The 15,110-nt window shown below is 36.4% G+C and overlaps 1 protein-coding gene across 3 annotated transcripts; it reads left to right on the plus strand.

The window, feature by feature from the left end:
• The first annotated feature begins 664 nt into the window (after nucleotides 1–664).
• Nucleotides 665–14,901, plus strand: LOC147552352 (uncharacterized). 3 transcript variants are annotated; one of them, XM_086671996.1, is made up of 10 exons: nucleotides 665–1,095; nucleotides 2,175–2,360; nucleotides 3,392–3,929; nucleotides 4,011–4,164; nucleotides 11,231–11,805; nucleotides 11,900–12,136; nucleotides 12,288–12,659; nucleotides 12,823–12,913; nucleotides 13,004–13,159; nucleotides 13,950–14,901. In XM_086671996.1, the coding sequence occupies exons 1-10, from the start codon at nucleotides 763–765 to the stop codon at nucleotides 14,365–14,367; spliced, it is 3,060 nt and encodes a 1,019-aa protein (XP_086528122.1). In that variant the 5' UTR covers nucleotides 665–762; the 3' UTR covers nucleotides 14,368–14,901. The 3 variants fall into 3 exon arrangements, with proteins under 3 accessions (XP_086528122.1, XP_086528119.1, XP_086528120.1); XM_086671993.1 differs by lacking the exons at nucleotides 665–1,095; nucleotides 2,175–2,360; nucleotides 3,392–3,929; nucleotides 4,011–4,164 and adding exons at nucleotides 8,560–9,171; nucleotides 10,469–10,961 and having other exon boundaries at nucleotides 11,074–11,805; XM_086671994.1 differs by lacking the exons at nucleotides 665–1,095; nucleotides 2,175–2,360; nucleotides 3,392–3,929; nucleotides 4,011–4,164 and adding exons at nucleotides 8,664–9,171; nucleotides 10,469–10,961 and having other exon boundaries at nucleotides 11,074–11,805; nucleotides 12,300–12,659.
• Nucleotides 14,902–15,110: the final 209 nt, after the last annotated feature.

The following is a 15,110-nucleotide window of genomic DNA, read 5'->3' on the forward strand; positions in this document are numbered from 1 at the left end:
TGTGACTGCATATAATTGATGAGTGTAAGTTGTGCTTGGACTTACTTAGATGTAACTTGGACAAAAAATTGGGGCAGCTCGGGTGGCTGTGGACTCCTTATAGGTCAGTCGGCGGACTTTGGCAAATAATGTATCAAAAATTAGTTTCCAAACCCATCTAAACCTGCATACACTTTAGGTTCTGAGGTTTCAAGTGGTTCATGTTTAGAATGATTTTGGTTTTGGATAAAATTTTAAACACGATAATAGATACGTCCTTATGTTACCCGTCCAAGCTTGCATATGAGTTTTTCATTTTTCTACTTTATTTTTTTATGAGAATTTCATTTTTCTACTTATTAGGGATAATATGTAGAAGCAAAAATATCATTTGTTTTTTTCATTCAAGATATTCATCATTTCGAGCCCATGGTATATATGTACAAGAAATCCATCTGTACATGTGTGACTTGTCTCCGAAAATTGGATCTCCCGATAGAGACGCTCAAAATCAAGTACACAATCTGCAAGTCTGCAAGTCATGTACTTTTATGCCCTAATTCATCTATCAAATTACTAAATATACCACTCAATACATAAAACTGATGATGGGAACTAGTCCCTGATAAACTAATTAAAATACCCAAATTACCCCTCTGAAATTTCCTTATTCATTGTTGATGTTCTCTCCCTCTCTCTCTCACTAAAACTCTCTCTCTCTATCTTTCTCTCTCTTCTCACTGGCTTTCCTGGTTTTGTTTGTTTTGCCTCTTTGGATCTCTAATGGAGGATAATGTGAAATCTGAGCTTCGAGATTCTTATGGAAGAGTTTGTGAAGAAGAAAACGAAGAATCTGAGGTTCGATTTAAACACAGCAGTAATAATGGCGGAAACATTTTAAGTTTTGGTTCAAGACAAGAAGGTTTAGAAACAAACAATCTTTCTGTAAAATCTGATTATAGAGGTTTTTCTAGTGGTACTGGATCGAACTCAGCTAGGTATAAATCTATGTCTCCAGCTATGCTTCCGATCTCTAGGTCACCTTGTTTAACGATTCCTCCTGGTTTAAGTCCCACGACTTTACTTGATTCTCCGGTTTTTCTCTCTAATATGAAGGTAAACAAAATCGGTTTTTCTCTCTAGCTCAGATCTCTAGTTGATTATTTGAGAGGACACGAAATGATATTCTATGATTAGTTCTCAGAATCGATTCGGATTGAATCAAATGTCTTTGTTTTTGGATTTTAACCTTTTAAACATTTCGAATTTTTTGTTCGTTTTACATTTTCGATCTCTTTATTACATTTTTCATTAGGAAAGGAATGTTCTATTGTGGTCATTACTTTGTGAAAATCGAGTTTTCGAATCTATACATACTCTTAAAAGAACAATTGGGAGAAGAAACATCTAAGAATAAGGTATAGATTGATTGATGTATTATAAATTTGGTATCTTTTTTATGAGTGTGAATTGAAAAGCTTAGTGGGATTACAAAACCATGGCCGTTAGTTGGATTCTTATGCTTCACTTTACTCTATTTTGTTTAGGGTTTCTTTATACTTGTTTGGTATGGTTTGAGCATCTATTAAATATCTCTCTTTGGTAATGCCTTGTATGAAGAATCTGTCTTTCTCTGTAGTTATCAACTTTTCTTTTAAAATTCGATATGAAAGTGTGTTTTCCTTCCCCACAGCATCATCATCATCATCAATGGGGTTTTGTGTGGGTAGGAGGAATTTGTTTTCCATGATAAACGTTTTAATATGTGTCAACGAATATCTTGAAATGTGTTGGAGGGAGCTAGTGAGTGGGTATCATTCAGTCTTTATGCTTTTATATTGTTGTGTTATCGGGGGTTAGATTTTTACCTTCTGCTTTCGACTGTTCGTCTTTCAGCTTTGAGGTAAGGCGATCTCTTTATGAGCTTAGTAGTAGTTTTTATTGTTATGCCCAGGGAAATGATCTCTCATTGGTTCGTTTGGTATCTTGTTTTGGTAATATCGCAGCTGCGGGATTAATCAGATGTTTTGTTACTTTCTAGATGGTGTACCATTAATATCATAGTTTATGGAATCCAGATTTACCTATATCCCTTTGCTTTTGGGCAATATATCTTTCTTTTCTGTTAGCTTTCCATTTCCTGAGATAAAGCTATAAATCAATGATTTTGACAGACATTTCACTTGATGTTGCAGGCCGAACCCTCTCCAACCACTGGTACTTTCTTCATGATGCAGGAGACTGTCATGTCTGACTCATTGTCGGTTCCAAGGACCACTGCAAATAGCAGTGCACTTGAAGAAAAGAGTTATGGAGACTTCGAGTTCAAACCTCATATTAGATCAAGCTCGGGTCCTGGCTTCTCATCATTCGGATCTTTGGTAACTTCTTGATAAACAATGATTTGCTAATTAGTATAACCGACTCTACTTGTGCTATTTGAAAACTCAATATGAAACTGTTTTTATAAGCTGTACAAGCTTTATTATGTTTCTTTGGGCCACATGATAACTTAACATAGCAAACTTTTAAGTGGGTTGCTGAAACTATTACACGTCATGTTTCTGGATTGCTCAGAATGTTTCACGTTGATACGTCCTTACGGTACGATCATATGAATCAAGAAAAGAACATTTGGCTTGGACATGATCTTGATAATGACTGATTACTGATGTATGAGGACTGAGGTGGACCAAAAATGTTTGTTTTTTGTAAGTGTGGTAAGTCAGTCAGTAGCAGTTCATAACTTTGTGTCGGTTTGCTATTTGAAGATTTTGGTCAAATCTCATGCTTTATTTTTCTCTAACGAAGAACTGAAATTATAGTAATTGCGAACTCATTCCAACTTATAGAGTTATTGATTGATCCTAACACTTCACCTGTGCCCCAAGAATTGAATGAATACTTCAATACTTTCTAACTCCACTCTGTCGTGTGCTACCATTGCAACACAGCAAAATGGGTTTTATAAACTATGTTGAGCCAAGACCACCTTCATTGTTCACTATTTTATTAAAGGTGAGTATAAACAAACCACATGTGATCATGTTTTTTAAACCACATATTTTAAAGAATTTTTTTTTTTATTTAATTTTTTTTAAAGAAGATTTATTCTAGCATTCCTCTACTTAGGACTGCTATGGAATCATGAAGTCTTTTATGAGCCCTTCCTATTGAATTTAGCTTCACTACTTTGTGCTAAAGTTCTCATGAGGTTGAGCATAGTCACGTATCTTTGTTTTTAGATAGAGCCTCGTGTGAGGTCTCCTCTTTCATTTATTCTGAAGAATGATTTTGTATATCTACTATGTTTTTCTTTACTTGGTTACGGAATTAATTTGCTTGAGGACCGATGGATCTAGAGCATGAGTTATGTAATGGTTTCCTAATAATTCTTTCTCATTTCAAAAAGGCTTCTGCAGGAGTGAACCAGCAGCAACCTGAGCAGTTTGTGCAAATGCAAAGTCGGTGCTTGTCACCGACATTTGCATCCTCACCTTCGCACAAAAATGCGAATATTGAAGCTTCCTCACATGAATTAACTTTGTCAGTAACTGCTTCTAATCCATCGCATACTGGTGCTTCTGGTGAATCAAGGGAAATTCAGGGGTTAGAAACTGGACTTCCAGCAACCGATTGTGATGCTAAAGAAGCTAGTCCTGTCGTAGCAGCTGAGAAATCCTCGGAAGATGGATATAACTGGAGGAAATATGGGCAGAAACATGTCAAAGGATGTGAATTTCCACGGAGCTATTATAAATGCACCCATCCTAACTGCCAGGTGAAAAAACAACTAGAACGTTCTCATGATGGACATGTTACAGAGATCATTTACAAGGGAAATCATGATCACCCTAAACCTCAACCTAGTCGTCGAATGGCTGTTGGGACAGTCTTGTCTATCCAGGACGAAAGATCAGAAATGTATTCTTCTTTGAACACTAGAGAAGGTGAGTACAGAAACATTCTGATAATTGTTGTAAACCAATACAAATGAATTGCTGGATTTTTCTAACTTTCTCATTTTACAGACAAGACATCGATGCATGGCCAGACTTCACATAACGTCGAGACAAATGGCACCCCTGAGCATTCTCCTACGAATGATGAGAATACAGAGAATGCAGGACACAACAGGAACATTGATGAGCTTGAGGATGATGATGATCAAGAGTCTAAGCGAAGGTACATCATATTTTATGCTAGGTACTTGAATTGGGTGTTATTCATCTTCTAACTCTAGTTGCTGGAACTGCAAGCAGGAAGAGAGACATTGGTGGTGTTGACATTACACTGATGGGTAAAGTAACCCGAGAACCACGTGTAGTTGTTCAAACTCTAAGTGAGGTAGATATACTGGATGATGGATATCGCTGGCGTAAATATGGGCAAAAAGTAGTAAAAGGGAATCCTAATCCTCGGTATGCTTCTATTCTCCTTGAGACAAATTTCATTGCTTATTTTTGCATCCTGTGGTTTCTACTTTTGTTTTCAAATTCCCCAAAGGTAGAAAAGGGTCTTCAACAAAAAAAAAGGTAGAAAAGGGCACAAACGAAACAAGTTAGGGTGTTCTGGAATTTCCATGGTTGTCTATGGAGGCTCGAGATCCAATGACAGATATATAAAGTATAAACAATATTTTTCTGATACGACTATCAACAGATGCTTATCGCATCCGATAATAAGGTAGAAGTGTTCTTGGATATGTCAGATATCTAGATTAATAGTAGGCTATCGGATAGTATCTGATCCAATAAAATGAATAAATTGATGAGGAACAGTCACAAACATGAATGACTATCGTGAGAGAAACAAAGCTAAGGCCTAAGCATCAACTCCTAAAGTTAATCTAATGTCCAACAACGTTTCCGATTCTTTCCACAACTAACATTTATCGTCTACTGAATATTCTTAGGTTTTGTTTCTCATCAACGAAAACTCTTCAAAAACATTATTACTGAACCAATATAAAAACTAATAACCATGTCTTGTATTTGTGAAAAATTGAAATTATTGATTATCATAGAACATATAATGCTCGTCTTTAATGTGCATATTATGAGTTGCAGGATGGCGTTATGAACTATTGGACCATAAACGTTTCTCTTACGAATCATTTAAAACGACATTTTTGAAATTGACTCGAGCCTACTATCTTCGAAAACTTGTCAAAAAGGAAAAGAAAACTATCTTGAATGCTTTTATATAGTCTTGCTATTAAGATATACTATACATGACGATTCTTTTCTTGCTTATGCCGTACAGGAGTTACTATAAATGCACAAATGCTGGATGCCAAGTTAGGAAACATGTCGAGAGGGCATCCCACGATCCAAAAGCTGTAATAACAACATACGAAGGAAAGCATAACCACGATGTTCCTTCTGCAAAGAATAGTACTTACGACACAACAGAGCCTACAAATTTCAATCCAGGTCCAAATTCAAGCTTATTAAGGGTTAAACCAGGAGAAATCAACACGGTTAGCCTAGATCTTGGAGTTGGAATGAGCTCAAGTCCTGAAAATCGAGCAAATGAGAAGCACCAATATATTATTCATAATGGTCGTTTCGAAAACCACTCCTTCATTTCTTCCCATCCTGGGTGTATCAATGGAAGTCAAGCAACTGAAGCTTCAGTAAATTATGGTTCTATAAATGATAACAGGGATCATCAGTATGGATCAAGAGAAGATCAAACCAAGAGTTTTACCTTCGAGACACCACCATTAAACCATTCGACTAACCAATATCAGCAGAATATGGGAAGGTTAATAATGGGTCCATAAGTTTGTTCGCTGCCTTCTTCAAAGGAATAAAACTTTTGATCTTTGTCATGAAATAGACAATTATGGCTTGTTGAAACAAAAAATGTAATGCTATCTGAAATCACTAAAATTCTATTTAAGAATTGTATATTGATTGCATTAACCTTGTAAGCTGAAAGTATTGTATACTGTATTATCTGAAAGTAATATATATGATCAAGAACAGTTTGTCTTTGATGGTATTTGAGGAAAAAAGAGAGTGAATATCACTTTGGTTTTACTTCATTGAAGCCTAATTTATTAAAATCTTTATATTGATTCACAATCATAGCAACTTAGGGTTTCTTCTCTAAGTTGAACCTGACTAGAAGTTTGAATCGGCTCAGGTCAAATTTAGAACGTCTGTTTTTGTGTCTCTGTCTTAATTGCTATTTTGACTTGATAGTAGGTCCATTTGAGTAAGGAGATCCAAATCCATACAACGGAAAAAAAAATTACTATCTCAACAAATTTGACACACTCTAGAGATACTCGAATATGTTAGATAGCGTTCGAGGGATCTTGGATATATGAACATGCAGATGAATTAATAGTCAAAATTTAACAAATTAAGATTAAGATATTTTGGTACTTTCCTAGTTTTTGGGTTGTTGTCAAGCATCTTCTTTATTTTTTCATATAAGGAATTATGGTAAACTAGATTTTCTGTGTTTTTTCATATAAGGAATTATGGTAAATCAGATTTTCTGTGTTTTTTTCATCTAAGGAATTATGACCAATTAGATTTTCTGTGTTTTTTCATGTAAGGAATCATGGTAAATCAGACTTCAAAGTAACGTTGACGAGACAAAGAGAGATGAAGACTATGGCTACGATAACCCTCCCCTCTATACCAAGTACTGACTAATGGTGTGTTTGGTTGCAGGATTCCTAAGTAGGATTCCTATCAAAAGTGAAATTTGGTAGTAATCATGAATCCTTGGTCTGTTTGGCTACCAAGAATCCTAGGACTCTTGAATCCTAAGGATTCCTAATTTCAAAATTTGTATTGGACCAAAATTCCACCCTACCCCCTAGGATTTGCTAGGATTTTGGATTAATGAACCTAAATTTCAAACTTAAAATCAACAAAAAAAATATTTCCTTCTACTAAATCATTATTTTTTTTCAAAATAATTATTTTTTTCAAAAATCATATTTTTTTCTAAAGACGTTTAAAAATACTCAAATAATAATAAATCATAGGATTCTTAGTTGCCAAACAAGCCAAAAAATATTACTTGGATTCATGAATCCGTGGAATCATGAATCCCAAGGACTCATGAATCCCAAGGACTCATGATTCCGCCATCCAAACACACCATAAAGGTAAATATTTTTGTCCCGGAAACAAAAAGAGATGAAGACGAGAGCGACGACGGGAGGGCTAAAGTGACGAGAATTATTCCTAATCCCAAAGAGATTTTCTCATGAGAAATATTAATTGGTCAAATTAAACTGACCAGTTCTGTAGAATAATGATCATCCATGTCGAATGATGCTACCGTCCCAAAAATCTTGGCGTCCCTAAAGTACCGATCTAAAACTCACAAAATATATGGTGGCCAATACGTGGATAACCGATTTCTTTATATGGACGGATCCCCTTGCGAGTCAATTATGTTTGAACTAGACTTTTAGTTGTCTAAACCACGGGTTAGGTCTGGGTCCGTATTCCTTTTCCACCGGGTCAGACAACCACAATCCGATCAAATCAACACGTATGTATTTAGGTGTCGTTTGGCAACGAAAAGTAGAAGTACTTTTGCTTGTAGTAGAAGTTCTTTTGCTTTAAAAAAGTAAAAAAATTTCAGAAATATATTTGGCAAAAATGTTACTTAAAAGTAAAAAAGTCAAAAAGTTAGTTTAGTAACTCAATTTACTTTCAATAATTTTATTTTTCTTTCTCATAGAGATACTTGATTTTAATTGAATTTATTTATGATTTCCACGATTACTCTTGTATAGGAAGTAATGGTGATACTGGTGGTAGTGGTGCCATGAAGGTATGGTTATGGGGTGTGGTGGTGGTTGAGGTTTGATGGTGGTGGTGGTGGTGGTATAGAGGTATGATGGTGACGATGGTGGCAGTGGAAGTACGGTGTGGTGATGGTGGAAATGCGGTGGTGGTTGGGATACGATGGTGGTGGTGGATAATGTATGCGAGTGATAGTGACGGAGTTATGGTGGTGGTGATATGGTGATTGTAGTAAAGGTGGTGGATAAGATATGTAGGTGGTAATGATGAAAATATGGTGGTGGTAGTGAAGGTATGGTGGTGGTGGTGGTGGCAGTGAAGGTACGGTGGTGGTGGTGGCGGTGAAGGTATGGTGATGGTGGTGGTGGTGAAGGTACGGGGATGGTGGTGGAGGTGGAGCTACGAGGTGGTTGTTGTCGAGATGTGGTGGTGTATGGTGGTGGTACGAAGGTGGTGGTTAAGGTGTGGTTAAGGTGTGGTCGTGGTAGTTGAGGTAGGGTGGTGGGGCAAGTGCAATGCTTGTTGTGGTGGTGGTGAGGGTAGAATGGTACGGTAGAAGTTTAGTTGTGGTAGTGGAGCGGAGATAGACAAAAAAAAAATCGTTAAGTAAAATTCATGCATGTCAGAAAAAAAGTTACTTTACTTTGAAGTCAAAAGCTAAAAATTTTAACTTCAAAAGAAAGTCAAATTTTAACTCAAATGAAGTCGGTAATTTTTGCGTACCAAACTAACTTTTTGACTTTTCCACTTAAATAAGCAAAAAGTAACTTATTTTAGTGTTGCCAAACGACACCTTAGTCTCACTGAGTTATTTTAGGAAATGAAGGGCTTTTATGTAAATAAGTTTACCAAAAAAGTAAACCAGTGGTTTTATAGTCAGTGAAGAAATATTCGGAGGATAAAATCGTCAAAGAATATCATAATTGATGGAAGCGAATGAGTCAACTTTCCATACTCACTCTTCAATAGTTCACAAAAACAAACAACTAAACTCTTAAATACCAAAAATACCCTTCTTCCTTTACTTGTTTTTTCTCTTTCATCTCGTGATCTCTTCTTTACTGTAAAATCAATCGAGTTTCTCTCTCTCTCTAAAATTGTCAAAAACAAAAGAAGAATTAAAAGAGCTCATGGAACTTGAAATTCATCTTGGTTTTTTCTCTCAAAGTGTTGATAACTAGATGAATTAGGGCAACGTTTTAGAGAAGAGAAGAGTAGATTAGGAAAAAGATTTACTTTTTCCGCAATTAAAATTCAGATTCTAGGGTTTTATACTCTCCTTGCCGCGTTGAAAGTTTCAAAAGTGCAGATCGGTCTCTGATTAGAATTTTACGATCTTTAATTTGACGGTTTTGAGGAGACTTTGCGGGAGGATTTTGTTTCATCATTTCGGTCTCTCAACATGAAGGTCAGATTCTTAGTACTTACTGATGTATTTACTTTACCCTAATTTTTATATTTTTCAGTATTATTAGTTATGAAATTTGATAGCTAAACCGATTCGACTGAATTGAACGTCTTGTTTTTTAATCAAATTCATGAATTTTCAGCTATCATTTCTGATTCTATGTTTAGTTTGTTATTCTTAGGCTTTTTCTTAAATTTAGTAGTATCATTCACGGTTCTAATTTTAGTATTTCGGCTGAAACTGATTTCAGTTTTATTGGTATCGAGTTTTGATTCAATTCTATCTCAATTTAGAGCTGGATAATTTTCTGCTGTATAGTACAATCGGGGAGTTCAAATAATTTTTAGGGTTTTAGCTGATCCTGTCCTTATGACTGTTAGTTATTTTATCTAAAAATCACCACCTTTTTGATGTTCTATTATGTTTTGAAACCAGTGGAAAGGTGTGAATTCAGTGAAGATTTAAAAATTGATTCTTTTTTTGTGGGTTCTTTTTCATGTTTACACCTACTACTGTTTTGGTTGGATAACCATTAGAAGATTGTTAATGAAATGTAAGGACAGACACAAGCTTCATTTTCGGTGTTTGAAACCTCTAGGTTTAGAGTAGTTGCTCCAAGGAGGAAATATATATGGTAAATAGTGGATACCAAATATTAGTCTAGTTGGTATCACCGATTTACCGTGTTGGGTGGGTCTTATCTTTGTTTGGTAATCTAATAGTTCAAAGTTGGCAAAATGAGATTTTATGGTCCGAACAACAAACTCGATCCTGAGCTATAGCGGAGTTAAGCGGTGTTGGTTCTTCTTTCTGATTTGATCCTGCTAAGATCTTTTTCATACTCTTTCCTTTTCGAAGCTCATTCATTTTTTCACTAGACTCCTCTTTAGAGATTTTCCTTATCGATAACTAGCATCTTCCTTCATTGATCGTAACTGGACTCATATGGTTATAGTGTTTTTTCTACGAACATATTAATTCTTCATTTTCAAATGTAAAAAACAGTTGGATTCAGTTTTACAATTTTTATTCTTAACGTAGATTCATTGCCCGTCGTAAATAATCTCAAGAAGCATGTATGTATGTTAGGTAAAGTATAAATTTATATGTACGTTAGTTACCCTGTGGGTACTGATGTCGGTTGAAAATGTTCTTTAGGTTTTAAACTCTATGTTAGATAAAATATAAATTCATTCCAATTGAAAAGTTTTGGGCTAATTTGTAATCTTTATTTGCATGAGCATGCGTGGAACTTGTTCAGGGTAGTGATTTTCTAACGAGCTTTTATCATTTAAAGGCTTCTGCAAGGTCGATTCACTTGAAACATGACACAGTGATGCAAGTCCAAGATCAGTGCCATCCTCTGACGAGTCAAATGCCACCTTTAGTGAAAAGTAATTGTACGAAAGGCTACTCGTATAAAGAAACTCTATCTGAAACCGATTCAGTACCACCTGGTTCTGCAGTTACTCCAATATCAAGTTTACCTATGGAAGTTGATTCCAGAGAGTCGCAAAAGAAACATAGCCCAGATGGTGTTTTTCAAGCCACGGACAGTAGTTTGTCAATAGCAGCTGGGAGATCACTGGAAGACGTATATAATTGGAGAAAATATGGGGAGAAACGTGTTAAAGGAAATGAATCTTCACGAAGTTATTACAAATGCTCGTATCCTACCTGCGAAGCAAAGAAGCAAGTAGTTCGAACTCATGATGGGCAAACAAAAAATATTACCTACAAAGGAAACCATAGCCATCCTAAACCGCAGCCGGACAATGAAATGACAGTTGGTACAACTCTGAATACCTAAGAAATATGTGATAAAATTTTCTTCACTTATTGGCATAATTGGACATTTTTATAATTAAGTCGTTCATTTTTTTCACCCTTCCATATCTGCAGACAGCAAATCTAATATGCATGGTCAAACTTATCATACCAAGCAAAATGGGACCCCTGATCTCGTTCTCGCTAAAGTAGGAGAGAATGAAGTTGCAGGTACAAAATTAAAGATAACTCCTCTTAAGGTCAAGGATAATGATGATCTGGAGTCTCGTAGATGCCTTAAGCTCAATACAGGAGATGCCCCTGAGAATGACCAGCAAAGCAAACGACAAGTCAAGGTACAAGGTCAGCGCGAGGCACTGGCAGCTGGACAATCACCATCATTTAAAATTGAAACTCCCACAGCCACCTCAAATGAACAGGCTCCGTCTGTAAACATTCCCAAATCACCAAATCACGTGGTTGCTTCAAGAACTATTGTACCTGTTGGAGTTGATTCTGATGTGTTACAGCAAAGACAAGTGGACAGTGTTGTTCGACCAATAGCGTCCGATCTTAAAGGGCCTTTGGTGGCAACTGAAAAATTGCCAGAAGATGGATATAACTGGCGAAAATATGGGCAGAAACGTATATCAGGAAGTGAATTCCCTCGGAGCTATTACAGGTGCACACATCCTAACTGCCAAGTCAAAAAGCAAATGGAACGATCTCATGATGGAAAGATTGCAGAGATTGTCTATAGAGGAAACCATGATCATCCTAAACCTCATCCAAGCAGTCGAATGGTAGTTGGTACAATTCTATCTGTCCAAGAGGAATCAGATAAAATTTCTATGAATATTGATAAAGGTATGTGGGAGAACTCTGATCATGTGTGTTCAAATTTGATAGATATATGAATAAACGCGTTAATATTACTTGTTTGATTGTTATAATTTTTCAGATGAGCATGTCATGGAATCGTGTGACATGAACCCAAATGGCAATCATGAGCTTTCTCTTGTTGCAGCAAGTGTTGATGGCAGAAAAATTCAAGACCCATGTTTACATGGGATAAGAAAGGAGGTTAACGATGTTGATCCAGAGTTTAAGAGCAGTTACGAAAAGTCTAAAATTGAGACCAACAATGTATTGGAAGAGCCGAATCACCAGCAAAGCAAACCTATACTGCAGATTAAAGGTCAGTGCTTGTCTCAAAAACATTTATGTTCTAGCTCATTAAAACCTAGAATATTTTAAATTTTTTTTTGAAAAGTTTGAATAATATTTACATGAATTTGAATCATATCTTGAACTGCTACAAATTCTAGTTTACATGGGTACTTCAACAGATGATTTACCAGGTGACGTAGATTCTGATGAAGGGCAGCAGAGAGAGTTAATAGATAATAAGCTACAACTAGTAGAGTCCTCTCCTAAAGGAGCTAGCTCTACAGTCCTGCCAGAAAGATCGGCAGGCGATTTATATAATTGGCGAAAATATGGGCAGAAACATATTAAGGGAAATGCATTCCCCCGGAGCTATTATAGGTGCACATATCCCAACTGCCAGGTGAAAAAGCAATTGGGATTATCTCATGACGGGAAAATAGTAGAGATTCTCTATAAGGGAAAGCATGATCATCCCACACCTATGCCGAGGGGTGTAGTTCCTGCCCAAGAAGAGAGATCTGATAGGTTTTCTCCTATAAACAACACGAGAGGTAAGCACATAACACATGAAAGTTGTAGTTGATACTTTATTACCAAATTGTGTATGTCTTTCAATATTCAAATATTACAGAAGCCATCAAGTGAAGATGGAAACACCCAAACATCTCACTATGTTAAGATAACTAGGAACCATGAGCATTCTGTTTGTCGCAGGAAGTGATGATGACATGGAAGCTGCAGGTGAACAATTAAACAGGGTAAGCAATGAGGCTGAGGGTGATGATGATCCACAGTCAAAGCGCAGGTGATTAATCAAATAGACATGATATCACAATATGTTGCAGATGCTTCCATGTGTGGAAAGATACTAAACTGTTGAAAATTTTGGAAGCAGGAAGAAAGATGATGATTTAGATGTTGCTGGAGTGGGTATATCCACCCGAGAACCTCGTTTTGTTGTTGAGAAGCCAAGTGAAGTTGATGTGATAGATGATGGGTACCGCTGGCACAAATATGGAAGAAAAATGGTGAAAGGAAATCCTAACCCGAGGTATGTAGAACCTTATATATAAGTTACAATAAGTAGTTGTGCTTGTTGCAATCTTTACCTCAAATTTAGCTCTCAACTTTTCTTTTACCGCGTATCTAAGTAAATAATGCATCTATATTCTACGGTCCGAGAACACTGTCAAATAAAGTAGCAAATGAACCCTACGTTGTGTTTCACCGTATTTTAGCTTCCTAGCGCTATGTACTTCTCTTGCTCGCAGAAATTGCAGTTCTTTACTTGATCCGTTACAGATTATTTGTTGCTTCATCTTTTTCCACCTACAATTATGTATGGTAGCACAGTCCTTTTGCAGCTGCAAACCAGGGACTTACTTGCAACTGCCAAGCCTTTCTGACCTTCAAATTTGAAGGTGGATGGATTGGCATAAGCGGGAAAAGATCAATGGCATTCTGAACTCTTAAGTCGGCTTAAAACACCACAAGATTTCTTCTTTACATCCATTTTATTGTCTTCTGTTACTGTCCATTTAATGTAAAACTAGATTGATTAGGCTGATCCTTTGTCAAGTCTATATCTTATTTGAGGTTCAAAGTTCAAACCTTAGACCTTTTCAAGTTAACTCCTGATAGACGTGATTTTTCTCGGGGGAAATGGTATAACAATAGTACAAGTTTGTTGAAATACCTAGAATTTTGATCGTGACAACATGTGGGAGCCCTTCTGTTTTATTTTGCAGTCGATAAAAGAAAACGTAAAGATTCAACGCAGTTTTTTTTTCTTGTATAAATTTTTCTTGTTTGATTATTCTTCTCTTGTTTTTGTTGTGTAGAAATTACTACAAATGCTCAAATCTGGGCTGCTGGGTTAAGAAGCACGTAGAGAGATCATCTCATAATCCAACACTGCTTATAACGACATATGAAGGAAAGCATAATCACGACATGCCCGCTCCAAGAACCACCAATGACGCTGCAGCACTCATAATTCACAGCCCATCTGCCGATAGTGCACCAAAAGTTGGATCAGAAGAGAACGATGCGACCAGTCTTGTCCATGCAACCGAACCAGGCCCAATTGCTGTTAGCGAAATGACTGAGGAACCGCAGACTCTTAACCATTTATCTCCAACCCAAAACCAAGTCCGGATTGCTGATATTGATTCGAGTAATGCAATTGAAATAACCCCCATTTCAGTTGATTTATGCAGCATGGCATATGGGGACAGATTGGATAGAAAACTGCGGTGAAAGTTACACCCCATCTTAAAAACATTGTAACAGATGAAAAATGGCAGAAGAGTAGTGAGTTTAACTCTGGTTTGATTGGGCTACAAATAAAAACTTCTTGGAAATATTTTTGGTAGGGAATACTATCTCATAAACTATAGACAGCTGCATGTTTATATATGACTAACCTTGTAGCCGAAGACTATTATAATACTTATGATGTCTTCCATGGCCGAGGTTAGAAGATCATTTGATTGACTGAATAATTGGATTAATGGTGTGGAGGAGATCATTGCAATTCATTACAGCACAAGTTAAAATCTTCTCTGACAACAGATAAGAAGGGTCGTCGTTAATGGCTCAGTCGTGTGAGCTCCTGCTGCTGCTACTGCTACTGCTTGATAATACATAACAGGCTGCTGCTGCTAGATAATACATAAGAGTCATTTAAACTTGACTTCAAAATGCTTGTTTTCCTTCTTACATTTGTTTTCGAGTACTTGTTAAATTAGTATTTTAAACTTAAAGAGTCATAGATAAATAGTTTAGACTTAATTTTGTTTTTTTTTTATCTTTAATTTATTATTAGAGACTTAGAATCTAAGTCATGTTCGGCGCACAAATATGGAGTGCGATTGCCAAGAATCATATTTCATAACGGTGTTTGGGGTATGGAATGCATCAATCACATTTCGATGGGGGCGGGTTGGTTTGCTATCCCTTTCCTGTGGGATCCCCCATTAAATAATCTAGAGAAAAAAGCA

Source organism: Eschscholzia californica, unplaced genomic scaffold, assembly GCF_041429995.1.
Source record: "Eschscholzia californica isolate CP2 unplaced genomic scaffold, dmEscCali1.0.p SCAF_3, whole genome shotgun sequence".
NCBI lineage: Eukaryota > Viridiplantae > Streptophyta > Magnoliopsida > Ranunculales > Papaveraceae > Eschscholzia > Eschscholzia californica.

What these genes read in the sequence shown, in the direction of transcription:
- LOC147552352 (XM_086671996.1), top strand. Translation starts at nt 763, where the DNA reads ATGGAGGATAATGTGAAATCTGAGCTTCGAGATTCTTATGGAAGAGTT. An exon ending in TCTCATCATTCGGATCTTTG is followed by an intron (nt 2,361 to 3,391) that starts GTAACTTCTTGA and finishes CATTTCAAAAAG; the next exon opens with GCTTCTGCAGGAGTGAACCA. An exon ending in GATCCACAGTCAAAGCGCAG is followed by an intron (nt 12,914 to 13,003) that starts GTGATTAATCAA and finishes TTTTGGAAGCAG; the next exon opens with GAAGAAAGATGATGATTTAG.